Source organism: Chelmon rostratus, chromosome 1 (assembly GCF_017976325.1).
Source record: "Chelmon rostratus isolate fCheRos1 chromosome 1, fCheRos1.pri, whole genome shotgun sequence".
Classification (NCBI taxonomy): Eukaryota; Metazoa; Chordata; class Actinopteri; order Chaetodontiformes; family Chaetodontidae; genus Chelmon; species Chelmon rostratus.
This window is the reverse complement of record NC_055658.1, coordinates 3203338-3216558: the sequence shown is the minus strand read 5'-3', so window position 1 is coordinate 3216558 and position 13221 is coordinate 3203338. Positions and strand designations below refer to the sequence as shown.

Genomic DNA, 13221 nt, shown 5'->3' with positions numbered 1-13221 from the left:
GTTTGTATTTGTCTAAATGGGAATCACAAGCACCTGAAAGTGGTGTGAAAGTGCAACATGCAGAGTGGGTGTACACTTCTTAAACATAATTTAGTCCAGGAAGTCTCATTGAGGTAAAGATCTGTGAACAAACTGCATATTTACAACATCAGAACAACAACTGTCAGTCACAAAACACACCAGGGACCATTACCAAGCTTCCAAAGTGTGGAACTGCACCGGGGTCCCAGATCCCAAGGGATCATTGTGTGTATTCTTGATGTCTGTCAAACAATTTGAATGTATGTCCTTCATAAAGCATCTCCAAAAGCAGATTTTTCTTAAAGGTTTGAAACTTGCCTGGTTAACGCCCATGTTTACTAGCTACCAGTCTTGTTCTTCACTGCTATTATTGCTGCATTTTTGGAGCACTACCAGCCATCTGTGAAATAGTGTGAAACCATCGGCACGAAGTACATGAACCCTGAAACTCGGCACCCACATCAGCATCAGAGCATTACAGTGGTCAAATATTCCACAGGTTAACTTAAAATAACTGCTAATTTGTTTCTGAATTTGGAAATGAGAGGGTCAGTAAGGCAGGACCTGCATTATTATGTAGTCTGGAGGCCCTGTCTTGTAGATGGGCCAGAATTACAAAGAAAATCTAGACCAGGTTTTCCAGTGACTCAATGCAAAAACCCCAATTTGTTTCGGAATTTCAAACACTAAAACAAAATGTCGATTGAAATGGCCGTTAAAGCAGAGTGTGCTTTGTAGGTTGGGGGTCCTGGAAGCCCCAAATTATGACAGTTAGCCAGTCTGTCCTAGTTCACAAGTGGTATGAGGAACTTTTAAAGCAAGGTTGTTCACTTTAAACTCAACCAAGGATGTTTAATATCTCAGCATGGCAAAACATTATAAATGAAGAGAGATGTCAGTGACAACCTCTGATCTTTTCATAAAATCACTGTGCCAAGTTTGATAGCTGTCTCAAGTAATGCGTGAATGATAGTGGTAAATAATACCCAGTGATTTAAGATTAGTAGCAGCAGTGTGAGCATACATGCTATCTTCTTTATGAACATGTAGTAGACTGTGTTGATTTTCTGGTATGAGAATCCAATTTGAATATTGGTTAAATTCATAGTTTTTAAGATCCTGAAGACTTTGTTGGTAAGTATAGTCATTGCTGGTTTAGGCAAGAAAAATATATAATACCGCCAGTCTTCTATTTTATATGCATGTGCCGGCAGGTAAGTAGACAAGGGAGTCACCACTAAAAAATGCCAATACACACTACACATACCCAGAGAAACACAACCACACAACAGGTTGCTGTACACGACTGCAACCACATGGGGGAGCTCGAGACCAGAGAGCTGGCTGGGAGACATGCTGCGTTTGCTGAAATTCTACATGTTAATACTTTTTATCTTTTTTTGTAATGTAAAATGACAACAAAAACAATTATTTGTACCTCACATATAAAGCATAGCACATGTGTTTTGGAATATATTTCATTTTTACAAATTCAATACATTCCTTAGTTGTTTCACTAGATTGATGTCTAGGATTTTCATCCCCCCACGTGCCTTCTGCCGTGCAGTTTTGCTTTCATGGGCCGACCATAATAAACTGCGGTGTCATACTTACTAATATAAGAATGTTAAATAGTAATGAGAAATGATAGTCACGAATTCAGGTAATTGTTTATCATTTCTTACTGTTGTCGTATTGGTGTTGGTGTTGTGTTGTCATAAAACCTTTAGTAATTAGAATATCAGGGTAAGCCAATCAGCGGCAGAGTAGGGCGGGGCACTTGGGTACCCTTGGTTCCGGAAGTAAAAGTCACATTTATTTGTCCTATATATCCTACGTGGCTCATGGTTGGAGCTCTTGTGCGGCTCTGTTTCTTTAATAAAAAGTAGAAAGTACAAGCTTGTATAGACAAAAATTTGGGGGACGAAGTTATCTACGAAACATCCAATCACCGATCTAAAATTATGTCACGTGCACCAGTAGCGGTGGGTGGTAACTACAGATTTATGCTATCGAGGGAACTGATTTTATAAGTATCAGTATCAACTCACTTTTATTTTTGACGTAAATTCTGTTTGAATTCAGCGATTATGACTCCGTGTTTTGTTACCAACTGCACCAGCGCAGCGTTTTGAATTCGCTACCGCCCTGATTCACTCCTCTGACTGGATCCTTCTCCATGGCAACGGCGGCTAAGGCTCATGGATGTTGTAGTACCCAGAGCCGTTCGCCATGCAAAAATGACCGAGAAAGCATGATTTTTTCAGACACAGTGTTGAAATAATTGATACACATGCTCATAACGTAAACCCATACCGTCTTTATATTAGCCTAGAGGGTCCAGTCTTTCTATATCAAGCACCACTGAGGACATTGCGGAAAGAAACCAATTAAATGGGAATATAGCTAGAAGGAAAGTCTTCCGGAACCAGTGGGCCCGCCCACTTTGCAACTACGGAAAAGCCGCTGGGTCAAACCACTGTTAAACCCTTCGCGATCAGCGATCTCGACAGTCCGACATTCTTCCAACGGCGAGATAATGACGAGAATGGGGCCGCTTTACAAGGCAAAGAAAAAAACTGCTGCATTTATTGATCGGCGCTGAAGTTTGCCGATATTCGATAGCGACGGACAGCTTGATGGTCAGAGGGAGCAGCGGCATAGAACGTTTCAGGTGGCGGCTTCAAGGAGACTGCTGTGATGCTACGTAGGCAACTGGAAGAAAGGGGCTTTTCTACCATGAGAGAGTGTGTGTGAGCCCGGTTTTCTGGAGACACAAGAGCTCTACCAATCCGATTTTGGGTGTTTTTATTTTTGTTTTTTTATTTTGTGTATTGGTTTGTTTTTACAGATAAGCTGTTTTAGGATACAGTGAGGATACACGGCGAGTGGTGAACTTTTGGGGAATGGCAGGTCGAAGCCGAAGAGCATGGTTTAGTGTTCTGTTGGGACTGGTTGTCGGGTTCACACTGGCTTCCAGACTCATTTTACCCAAGGCGACAGAGTTGAAGAAAGCTGGACAAAAACGAAAAGCAAACCCTGCCGGCTGCGGGTTGAACGGGGGTCTCAGAAAGGAATACGGCGGAGTACAATGGCCACCGCAAGATAACGGTTCACCGGCGACCGAGAAACCTGGCTCCAGGTCCAATAATTTCCTGTTCGTCGGCGTCATGACTGCCCAGAAGTACCTGAACAGCCGGGCCGTGGCGGCACATAGGTAGGTGATGTGTCAGAGAGCAGAGAATGCTGCTTTCTAGATAATATGTCCATTCAGCTCTCTTATGTGGAAGGTAACGGTCCACCAGTCCCCCTGTAAATCTGAACCACTTTCATGTGGTCTTCTTTATAAGCTTATCTAGCAGGACATGGGCCGAGAAAAAACACTTTGGGACTGGGTGTAACGTTGCAGGCCTTCAATACCCCAACGTTACATTTATTAGGTAGCTAGCTAGCAGCAGTTATTTCTCCCCATTTTCAGCTGAGGTCAGTGGTCCACACTGACTGCTACCACCCAGCCCTACGGTGTTTATTAAAGGGGATTCTTCACAAATATGTATCAAATTAGGTGCTGCGTCATATGTGGAAGTGTATGTACTGACATGCTTTAATTCCGAGAACAGCCCGGTGATTCGTCATCTCATGTTATGTTCTAGTAGGTGAAATGTTTGCTATGTGCTGTAAAATGACCACTGAAACCGCGCCAGTCTCTCCTTTCATGTCCCCTTAATGTAGGTGAAATGAACTTATTCCACTCTGTCTGACTTTTTCAGAAATGATGTGTATCATATTGTGCCTCCTCTTTGAAGCTGCATGATGTTATCACTGAGTGAAGTATGAAAACCCAGGACCCAAGTTGTTTTTTTGTTTTTTTTTTATGCCTGCACTGTGTCATCAGATGGAAATATTCTGCACGTCTGCTGCATCATATTAGCCACACTTCCTCAAACTACAGCCTTATAGATTTGGTATCTTTGGAAACCTTGAGATAGGACTACAGTTTTTCGGTTTTGCATCGTAACTCAGTCTGATTTTTTTCTCTAGTTATTCAATTACTCATTTAACCAAAGACATTTAAAAACATGGAGAAATGCCACCCTCACAATGTCCCAGGTGACACCTTCAAATGTCTTGTTTTGTCCGACCAACAGTCCAAAAATATATATAGTCTGAATGTTTGACAGTCTTCTTCACATATGACTTCCATGATTAATGAATTATCAAAACAGTTGTTGATTAATTATATCCTGTATTAGTCATCAGTAAATGTATTAATTGTTTCAGTACTAATTTAGGATCTTCACTGGCATTAGAAATAAAGCTCTGTGGGTTTGAACATTATTTGGCTGCAGAGTATGAGCTTGTGCTGACTGACCCACTAGCATGTCAGGTTAACAGGTTATTAAGATGGTGACTTGAAGTGTCTCATCTATCCAAGTGAACATAATGTGATATATTTGGTCTGCTAGTCCTGCATGAGGACGACAAGGCTACCAAGACAGTATACCAAACCAGGACTTCTCAGATCTTCTCATTTCAACAGCCACCTCATGGACTCACATCTGAGTTCTGACTTGAGTGCTGGCATTTCCTCACTGCACTACACACAGATTCATATTCAGTCAGAACTTGATATGTGTCTGTAGAGGCGTCCTGACATTTCTACTGAACACATTCTGGGACTTCAGACAGAAGTGTATAACTCTCATGTAGACATTATTGACTCCTGCACTGATGATGTACATTCAAGACCCAGAAGTCATTTAGGACTTTATGCTCTGCTATTTTCCATCAGCTTTTACTGACTTTATTTTGCACCATTATTTTCTTCTGATGCAGATATTGTCAAGACGGCCAATAACATCTGATAGAGACCTGCTTCACAGACTTCATTTATACATGTCTGTCTACATTGAGCTTCCTTTTTTTGAAAACAAGTTAAATCAAGGGTTCATTGCCTCAAGGATTGTCTCAGTTGTCCCGGTCTGTTTTCAGCCTGATGAGTCAGACCCATGGAACAGGATACAGGCTGCACTGAATTTGTTATCTGTTCACTGTCTGACTGAGGAGTACATCTCCCACTGGAAGCATCTAGAGTTTGACTTTTGGAGAAGTTGTGTGTAGCTCTTGTCTGTCTCTTAGCTGCGGTATATTAAGAAGTATGTCAGCATAAAAAAAGAAAATAATAATCAAATTGTCCACAAATACCAGATTGACCATTGCTTCACATTACATTCCCTCATCCCTGCGTGTTTTAGTTGTTTTTTTCGTTGCCCATCTCACATGCGTCTGACAGAAATGCACGTGAATGCATCCGTGTATGCAGAAACCCAATGTAGTATAAAAAGACCAGTGTTTGCGTCCATGTCTGCATCAATTTTTATGGCATCTCTTGCCCTTTAATCAGTACAGCTGTCTACAGCAGCTGCGTGACAGCTCACTTCACTTACACTTCTGCTATGTGTCTAACAAGGACCTGAAGCATATTTTTGTGCTTTTTGCTTTTATTCAGGCTTAAGTGTATAACTACAGTTATTGTGCATTGAGATGTGATGCCACAGGGTTCACAGAAGTACAGTGGCTGAGTGTGTCCAGTGATACTGAGGGAGGACTGCAGCTGCTGCTGACAAGCCGCTTTAGAGTCGCTGTCTTTGAGACAAGAGGTTTCACTCCTGGTCCTGTATGGAGGTGATGATTTATCATGTATGCATTTCTCTTGTGTTTCAAACTAGTTGACACCATATACTATACAAGCTAGGGCATTTCTAATCTTGTCTCAGGAAAGCACACTGCGAGCTGGCTGAGAAATGCATGGAGCAATCTCATGGAAATGCTGCACACAGATGAAAAGCAAGCATGCCTCTGTGTCTACCCTATTAGGTTTAAATGATTTCTGTAAAATGTTGAAATTGTACCAAACAAGGGGATATGATGGACAATCATATATTCATTTTCAAAAAAAGTTTTTTATTTTACCTGCAGTATCCAGCCACCTCACAACAATTGTGCATGCCAAGTATATTTGTTAAAGTATATTTGTACTTTCCACCTTCAGAAAGGGTCCATGTGAAGTAAATTTCATTAGCTGCTCATGTCAGTTTCCAAAATTATGACCGTTTGTGCATTCTGTGTGGACACGGTCGTACTGTATGTACAGAACATGTGAGCCTCCCATTTGGACATTACTATTTAGCATTTACTTCCTAATATTACAGGTTGTTGCATGTTAGAGATAATCCCACTTATGTGTGTGTTTGCAGGACGTGGGCACAGACAATTCCAGGTCATGTCGAGTTCTTCTCCAGCGAGGGCTCTGATACGTCCATACCGATTCCCATAGTGGCTCTGAGGAATGTGGATGACTCGTACCCACCCCAGAAGAAGTCCTTCATGATGCTCAAGTATATGCATGACCATTACCTGGACAAGTACGAGTGGTTTATGAGGGCGGATGACGACGTCTACATCAAGAGTGAGAAGCTGGAGAGCTTCCTGCGCAGTCTCAACAGCAGCGAGGCCATATTCCTGGGACAAACAGGCATGGGAGCCCGGGATGAGCTGGGGAAATTGGCCCTGGAGCCCGGAGAGAACTTCTGCATGGGTGGGCCAGGGGTAATCATGAGCCGTGAGGTCCTCAAGAGGATGGTGCCTCACATCCGAGAGTGTCTACAGGAGATGTACACCACCCATGAGGATGTGGAGGTGGGCCGATGTGTCAGAAGGTTTGCCGGGGTCCAGTGTGTCTGGTCCTATGAGGTAAGATCATTAAATTTTGTTTATAACTCATATTTTTATGTTATTGACACACACATTTCAGGATTCAGAACCCAACTGCATTTAAGACTTAAGGACCCTAATAGAGAAAAATCTAGAGTATTGAGTAGTAAACTGTCTACGACAGAGGTTCAGGTGGACAGGTGCATGTTAGTGTTGTAAAAACAGTTGAAAGTTAGTTCTTGTAGTTTGCTAGTACAGTCAGCAATTGAAGTAATAGCAGCATCTGTGACACATGGAGCTCATGGAGACAACGAAGGTACTTGCCTGCAAAAACTTCCAAAGGAAGGCACCCAGGAGGATCCTGATCAGATACCTGAACCACCTCAACTGGCCCCCTGTAAAGGAGGAGTGGCTCCACTCTGAGCTCGCTTTGGATGTCTGAGCCCCTTACCCTATTGGTGACCGTCTACAGGATACATTTAGGCCATGTGTATCCAAGTTCTCATTTTTTCTGTCTCTACATTAAGCTCATTTCCATAAGTGAGGGCTGGATCATAGATCTACTGGTAAATCGAAAGCTTTGTCTTCTGGCTCAGCTCGCTTTTCACCACGATGGTCTGTTGCACCAGCATTACCGTTCGTGCTGCAGCAAACTGCCTGTTGATCTCACATTTTACCCTCACTTGTGAAAAAGAACTCAAATGAATGTTTTCTTTGGCAGCAACTTACTTGCAACCTGAAGGAGAAGGCCACTATTTTCTAGCAGAGGACAATTGTGAATAAACATTCATGAATCTGCTCAGAAATCATAGAAAAAAGACACTATGACACACCTATGCCAGCACTCAGCAATGGCCCACAGCAAATTTTCTTCAGTATAAAAGTAATTCAGTGACAGTCATCATGTGCATCCATGGATATGTTGCAAACAGGAACTAATTTAGCATATTTTTAATGATGCTAATATGCCGAATGGTAACTCAGGGCCCTTTATCCCCGTAATGTGATTCATTCTCAGCATTAGACAAGGGGTAGAATTGGGCATCTCACCAGCATTTATTTGCCAGAAAACCGTAAGTATATTCTGATAAATGAGAAATGGACTGCATTTAGTACTTCTTTAGTCTTACTTACCCCCCAAACACTCAAAAAACACAAGCCAGCATTCACCCATTCACACAACATTCATACACTGGTGGCAGAGGCTACCACGCAAGGTGCCAACCTGCTCTTCAGGAGTGATAACCATTCATACATACACTCAAATGCCACAGCTGTTGGGGGTGATTTGGGGTTCAGTATCTTGCCCAAGGATACTTTGACATGTAGACTGCAGGGGCCAGCCATTTAGTACTATAACTGCCAAATCATGTACATGCACCATCACCCATGTGTATGTGCATGCATGCATCATGTCTGTGGCTGCTAGCTCTGCTGTGGCACAACTCATTTTACAGGCGGTTCGGTGTGGAATATAGAGCAGTGTAATTCAATACCACCACACTGTCCACTCCTGAAAATGACAATAGAGATGAGTCAACATCACTCTGATGCAGTATCAACAAACGTGAACATTAGAAGCTTCAGAATAAGATGATCTATTGCAGGACAGTTGTAGCACTGTATTACACTGCACTGATTTACAGATAGTCATAAACTGGTAACTCTGTAAGGTAAAATCAAGAAGTATTTCATACGTGGCTACAATGGTTAATCAGAGCTGCATGATGAGAATAACTGTTTTTGATGTCCCTGTGGTTTGATGACTAGAGGGAGTCATCAAACTGTCTTCAGTAGGAGCAATAACAGAATGCTGCACTGAATGACAATGTCTCTCCTATGAATTTGTGTTTATGGAGAATTAAATTATTCCAGTCACACTGAGATCCTGAGAAGCCCTTCAGGGACTCCTGGCGATCTTTGGACCAACTAAAAAAGACATTATGCAGGCCCCGGTTTGTTTGTTTGTTAGTATGAAATGTAGTCGTCATGGACCATGTAGAAAGGCCATTATACTCAAGAAAAGAGAAGAGATGCTTTGTACCAGATTGAGCTCCCCTCCTTTGCAGGTAGACACAATGTACTGTATATGTATGTATGTAGATTAACAGGGTTTACTTATATCATGGTATTTTGTATTCAGCGTGATCAGTCGGTGAAGGATAATAGAGCACTTATACTTACTGTAGTGCACTGATCTGATTTTCTTAAAAGCTGCAGTCAGAATTGGGCCTACCATACATTTGGCTGCTATCACCCAAAGCTGAGCAATCAGCCCCTTTGGATCCATCATTTTGAGTGCAGCTAGTTGTGCGTTGCAGCTCAGTAGAAGTGTCTCATACGGTTGTTTTTCCACTGGAGAGATGTTTGTCTTCTTTAGTGGAATAACAGAACGAAGACCATTTAATCTGTGTGTAGCGGACTGATGACCATTTGTAGGTAAATTTAGGGTCACAGCAATCCTTGTTTTTGTGTGTTGGCCCTGACCTTTGGGCTGACATTTGACCTGACTCAGTTTACAGAAGAACATTCCATTGGCTGGCACATATTGTCGTGCCTGCACTGTTGTGTGATGTTTACACTAAAAGGTTTTGTTTTGTTTAGATAGTGGCACACATGGGTATGTTGTATATTCAAGAGACTTGATTGCTTACACATAAATCACTTAAAGCACACAATACTCAGGGCCGAGACACGCAATTACAAACACAAATATTAAATTCAAATCACACTGCACATAATAGCAGTCAAGGGTGGAAATAACCTTAACTCTTCAAAGAGTAAAGTGAATATGTGTTTTTCAGCAGGCAGCTGAACTGGTTGTACTGTGCCTGCTGGATTGTATTTCATGAGTTCCCTTTGAGACTTGTGCAAATGTTGTGATTGTTATTAAAAGTCAAAAGTTATTAAGACAGCACTGCAAACCAAACCAGCCCACCACAGTGCCCCCCCCCCCCCCAGATAGAGTTATGAAAAAAGTGCTGCGGGTCTTGTCACCAGAGGAGAGTGTGTTTCTGTTCGCACTCAACCTGTTCTCTGACATGTCTAGGCATGGCCGTGCCATAGATCTGTTACTCATGTGACCAGTGTTCGCATGAATCCAAGCCCTTTGAAATAAAAGCATGTTACATAGTAATGTGGAGGTTTAATGAAGTGACTGTGAGGTGACAGGAGCTCTGATCTGTGAATGATGAAAGCTGTCTTTGTCATGTGCACAGCTTCCGTCTGTTCTGTCTTCTCGAGTAGTGGTGCACTATTCAACTTTTTTTTAAATTGCTGTATCACCACTTATAACCTCTCATTGCTTTGGACTGTATGTTATCCACTACACAGTCACAACACGTGCCTCCAATCGACAACAAATTCCCAGACTGTTGGCCTCAGCATCGCATCAGTTGTATGGAGCAGGATGAATCTGAAATCTAACATCACGTTACAACAGCAATGCCTCTGGCTGTCCTAATATCTTATCAGTTTTTTTTTTGTTCAGGCTCTCAGTTGAGAGTGTGCGTTGGTGTAAAGGGTTCCTGTCCATCGGTTAGACAAAAAATAAGGAAATAAATAATGTAGTGAAACCACATAGTGTGTGCTAACACATCAGCTTCACACACTGATAAAGGCTTGGCAACAAGTATAATGTCCTCTGAGAGGCACTGCAAATGAATTTATGCATGTTTTTTCTTTTTAGGTCTTTATTCTCCAGTTTTTTTGTAGTCTTCTTAATCAGTCTCTACCAGCATGTAGACAGTATCTGTGATGTCCTTCTCTCTGACCCTTGACCATGCAAGGCTAGTAGATGGTGGTGGGCTTGCAGCAGAGTGTGTTTTGAAGTTTTTTTTTTTGTTGCCATTTTAGCCATGTCTCACTGTAATGATGGAGAGCTGTTGTGGAAGAAACAGTCTCCTATCAAACATAAGAGCAGAGCATGCAACCGCAGAATGGTTCTTTTGGTTCTGTCAGCATTGCGTGGTAAAAGCCTAAGAAGGCGAAGGGGCCTATCCCAGCATGCATTGGACCAGAGGCACTTAGAGAGAGGCAGGACACCCTAGATAGAGTGCTGGTATATCCCAGGGTGAACACACAGAGTCACAGTGTTTGAGAGAATGGGTTCAACTACTGTAATGAATAATGACCAGTGTCTTTGACTGTCATTGCAGCAACTGCTGAATCATCTGCTCAGTGTCACAATCTGTCTTACAGGGCTGTTTCAAAACAACTGACTTCTTTAAATGAAAACCTTGAGGAATAATGTCTGACTGCCCTGTATTGACTTTTGACATCAGTTCTGATATATATCGTATTCTCTCTGATGCATGATTTATCCATTTCACATCCACATCAGTTGTTACTGCTGCTTGCTCAGTGTGTCCATCTAGATGTCCTCGATACACGACATCACATATTTTTCTTCATATTTTATTTTGAAACTGTAGACCGCTTGCTGTGGTTGCCATCTGACAGCCTTGCGTCTCAGGTGACATGTTACATAATGCATGTGAAGTTAATAAAAATACAGCTTGTTTATTAAAAACTAGAAAATGAATATTCTTTGAAAACAGAATTCCAAAATACTGTATACCATAGATTCACAATGTTTATTGATGGAGTAACTTTGGAGTCACAGGGGGGCAGAAAAGTATGGGAAGACCTGTGTCAGGGAGTATACTAACACACTGGACACAAGGACACTGACCCATCACTGCTTTCTCACAGTTCTTTTTCCTCATAATTTTTTTCTTCTTTTGTGGTTTCAGTGCGTCAGCTCTCAGACAGCCTATATTTCTAGCTCAGTCAGGCTCGCCCATGGTAGACCTATGCACAGGAAGTTAGCCTCCCACGCTCATGAGTGATGCCTCAACATGCTCTTATCTCTCTGACTGTTTCTCAACCCAACGTCCTCCCCTGGCCCTGTCACACACTCTCTTCCTGAATATGGTTCTGATGTGTGAGAAGCCACTGGTTCTTCCAAGTATTTTTATTCCACTGTGAATTCCCAGCACAATGTTTCTTTTCTCAGTGTTCCCCAGTATAGGAACACAGGACTCCTGTGACATTAACAGCACTGTAGGTTAAGTTCTGACCATCGGTTTGTGGTTTCCCTTTCTGTCAAGTCGCTGCTCTGTGGTGCTGAAAGTTTGCACCAAGTGCCTGTTCTCTTCTGTGTGTACATTTTCTGAGACCAGTTGCTGTATGATTTAAATGTTAAGGGACTTAATTTTAGATTCTATTTTATTGAGGATCAATTTTATACAACCATTTTGACAGTAAACCCAGTTGCATTGAGTTGCTTCAGTTTGATAACAGAATACGTTTCTTTCGGTGAATGGGTTTGGTGTTAATGTCATATTTCTGTATAAATTATTTGTGTGCCAGGGTACAAGATACACTCTGAGGTCTATCTGCCAGTGGCTGGTAAACGGATGCCTTATGTATGAAGAATAAAGCGCTAGGTGTCAAACCTGAATACTTATTCAGTATCAAGAACAAGTTTTACTAAATTGTTAAGATATGATTGTCTTTGTGTTGGCACTGGTGTATATGTTGCATTGTATTATTCTACTGATGTAACACATTAGATTGTATAGCCAGCAATCTCTTTACTAACTTGAGTTCTTCTTCTTCTTCTTCTTCTTCTTCCTCTTCGTCTTCTTCTTCGTCTTCTTCTTCTTCTTCGTCTTCGTCTTCTTCGTCGTCTTCTTAATAATGAGAGGATGAACTGTTCTGTCTGCTTCTGTATACTGTATGTGTCTGTCCTTTCCTGTTGTGGAGTGTGCTCAGACGGCCCAGTATGTGGTGAGCGCCGTGTATTTTCAGACATCCTGTGGCCACCACTCTGTGTGTTTCTCCTCTGTCTGTCCTCAGCAATGCCTTTGCATCGTGCTAAAAGTAGGCCCTGCGAGTTAGGCCCAAAGAGCAAATAAATGTTTACACTCATGATTCAAAAATAAGCAGAAATGGAAGGCCAGAGTGCTGAATTAGCATGAATTACAGCTCTGCAGCATGAAGTGCAGGCTGTGTGTGGCTGCATCAGCAGTGAACTGGTATGCCGGATGGTGACATTTTGGGAGGGGGCATGAGTTAATGAGAGACAGAGATTTTATAGGTCTAGTAGCAACTACTGAAACCTGTAAAAGTCTTCGTTACTGTAGGTGGGCTTTTTCTGATTAAGCGCTATTCTGTCATGGTGCACTCATATCTCATTCTGCACAGGATTTTGCTTCTTCCAGTGCATGGCAGATTCTCCAAATGTTACAATATAACAACTTGTTATCTTAATTAATTTTTTTCTTAATTTGCATACATGTGGCAGGTATGCTACCTCTGTAAACTATGTGCATGGTGTTTTGCACGTAACACACTATTGAACACAGCTCATATTGCAAGCTTTTGCAATGTAGCCCTTATCAGACATGCATCTTGTTACGTAATTGTGATGGCAGTTTTAGGTGTCGGTCTGAATAAACACCTGAATCACTTCCATTTAAA

At 41.9% G+C, this 13221-nt stretch overlaps 1 protein-coding gene across 1 annotated transcript in view; it reads left to right on the top strand.

Moving 5' to 3' along the window:
- The first annotated feature begins 2521 nt into the window (after window positions 1-2521).
- chsy1 (chondroitin sulfate synthase 1) overlaps window positions 2522-13221 on the top strand; it is a 54923-nt gene continuing 44223 nt past the window's right edge. Inside the window, exons 1-3 of the mRNA XM_041935009.1 lie at window positions 2522-2768; window positions 2873-3238; window positions 6279-6774. Of these exons, the coding sequence (XP_041790943.1) occupies window positions 2928-3238; window positions 6279-6774 (807 nt within the window). The 5' untranslated portion in view covers window positions 2522-2768; window positions 2873-2927. The remainder of the gene's footprint in view (window positions 2769-2872; window positions 3239-6278; window positions 6775-13221) is intronic.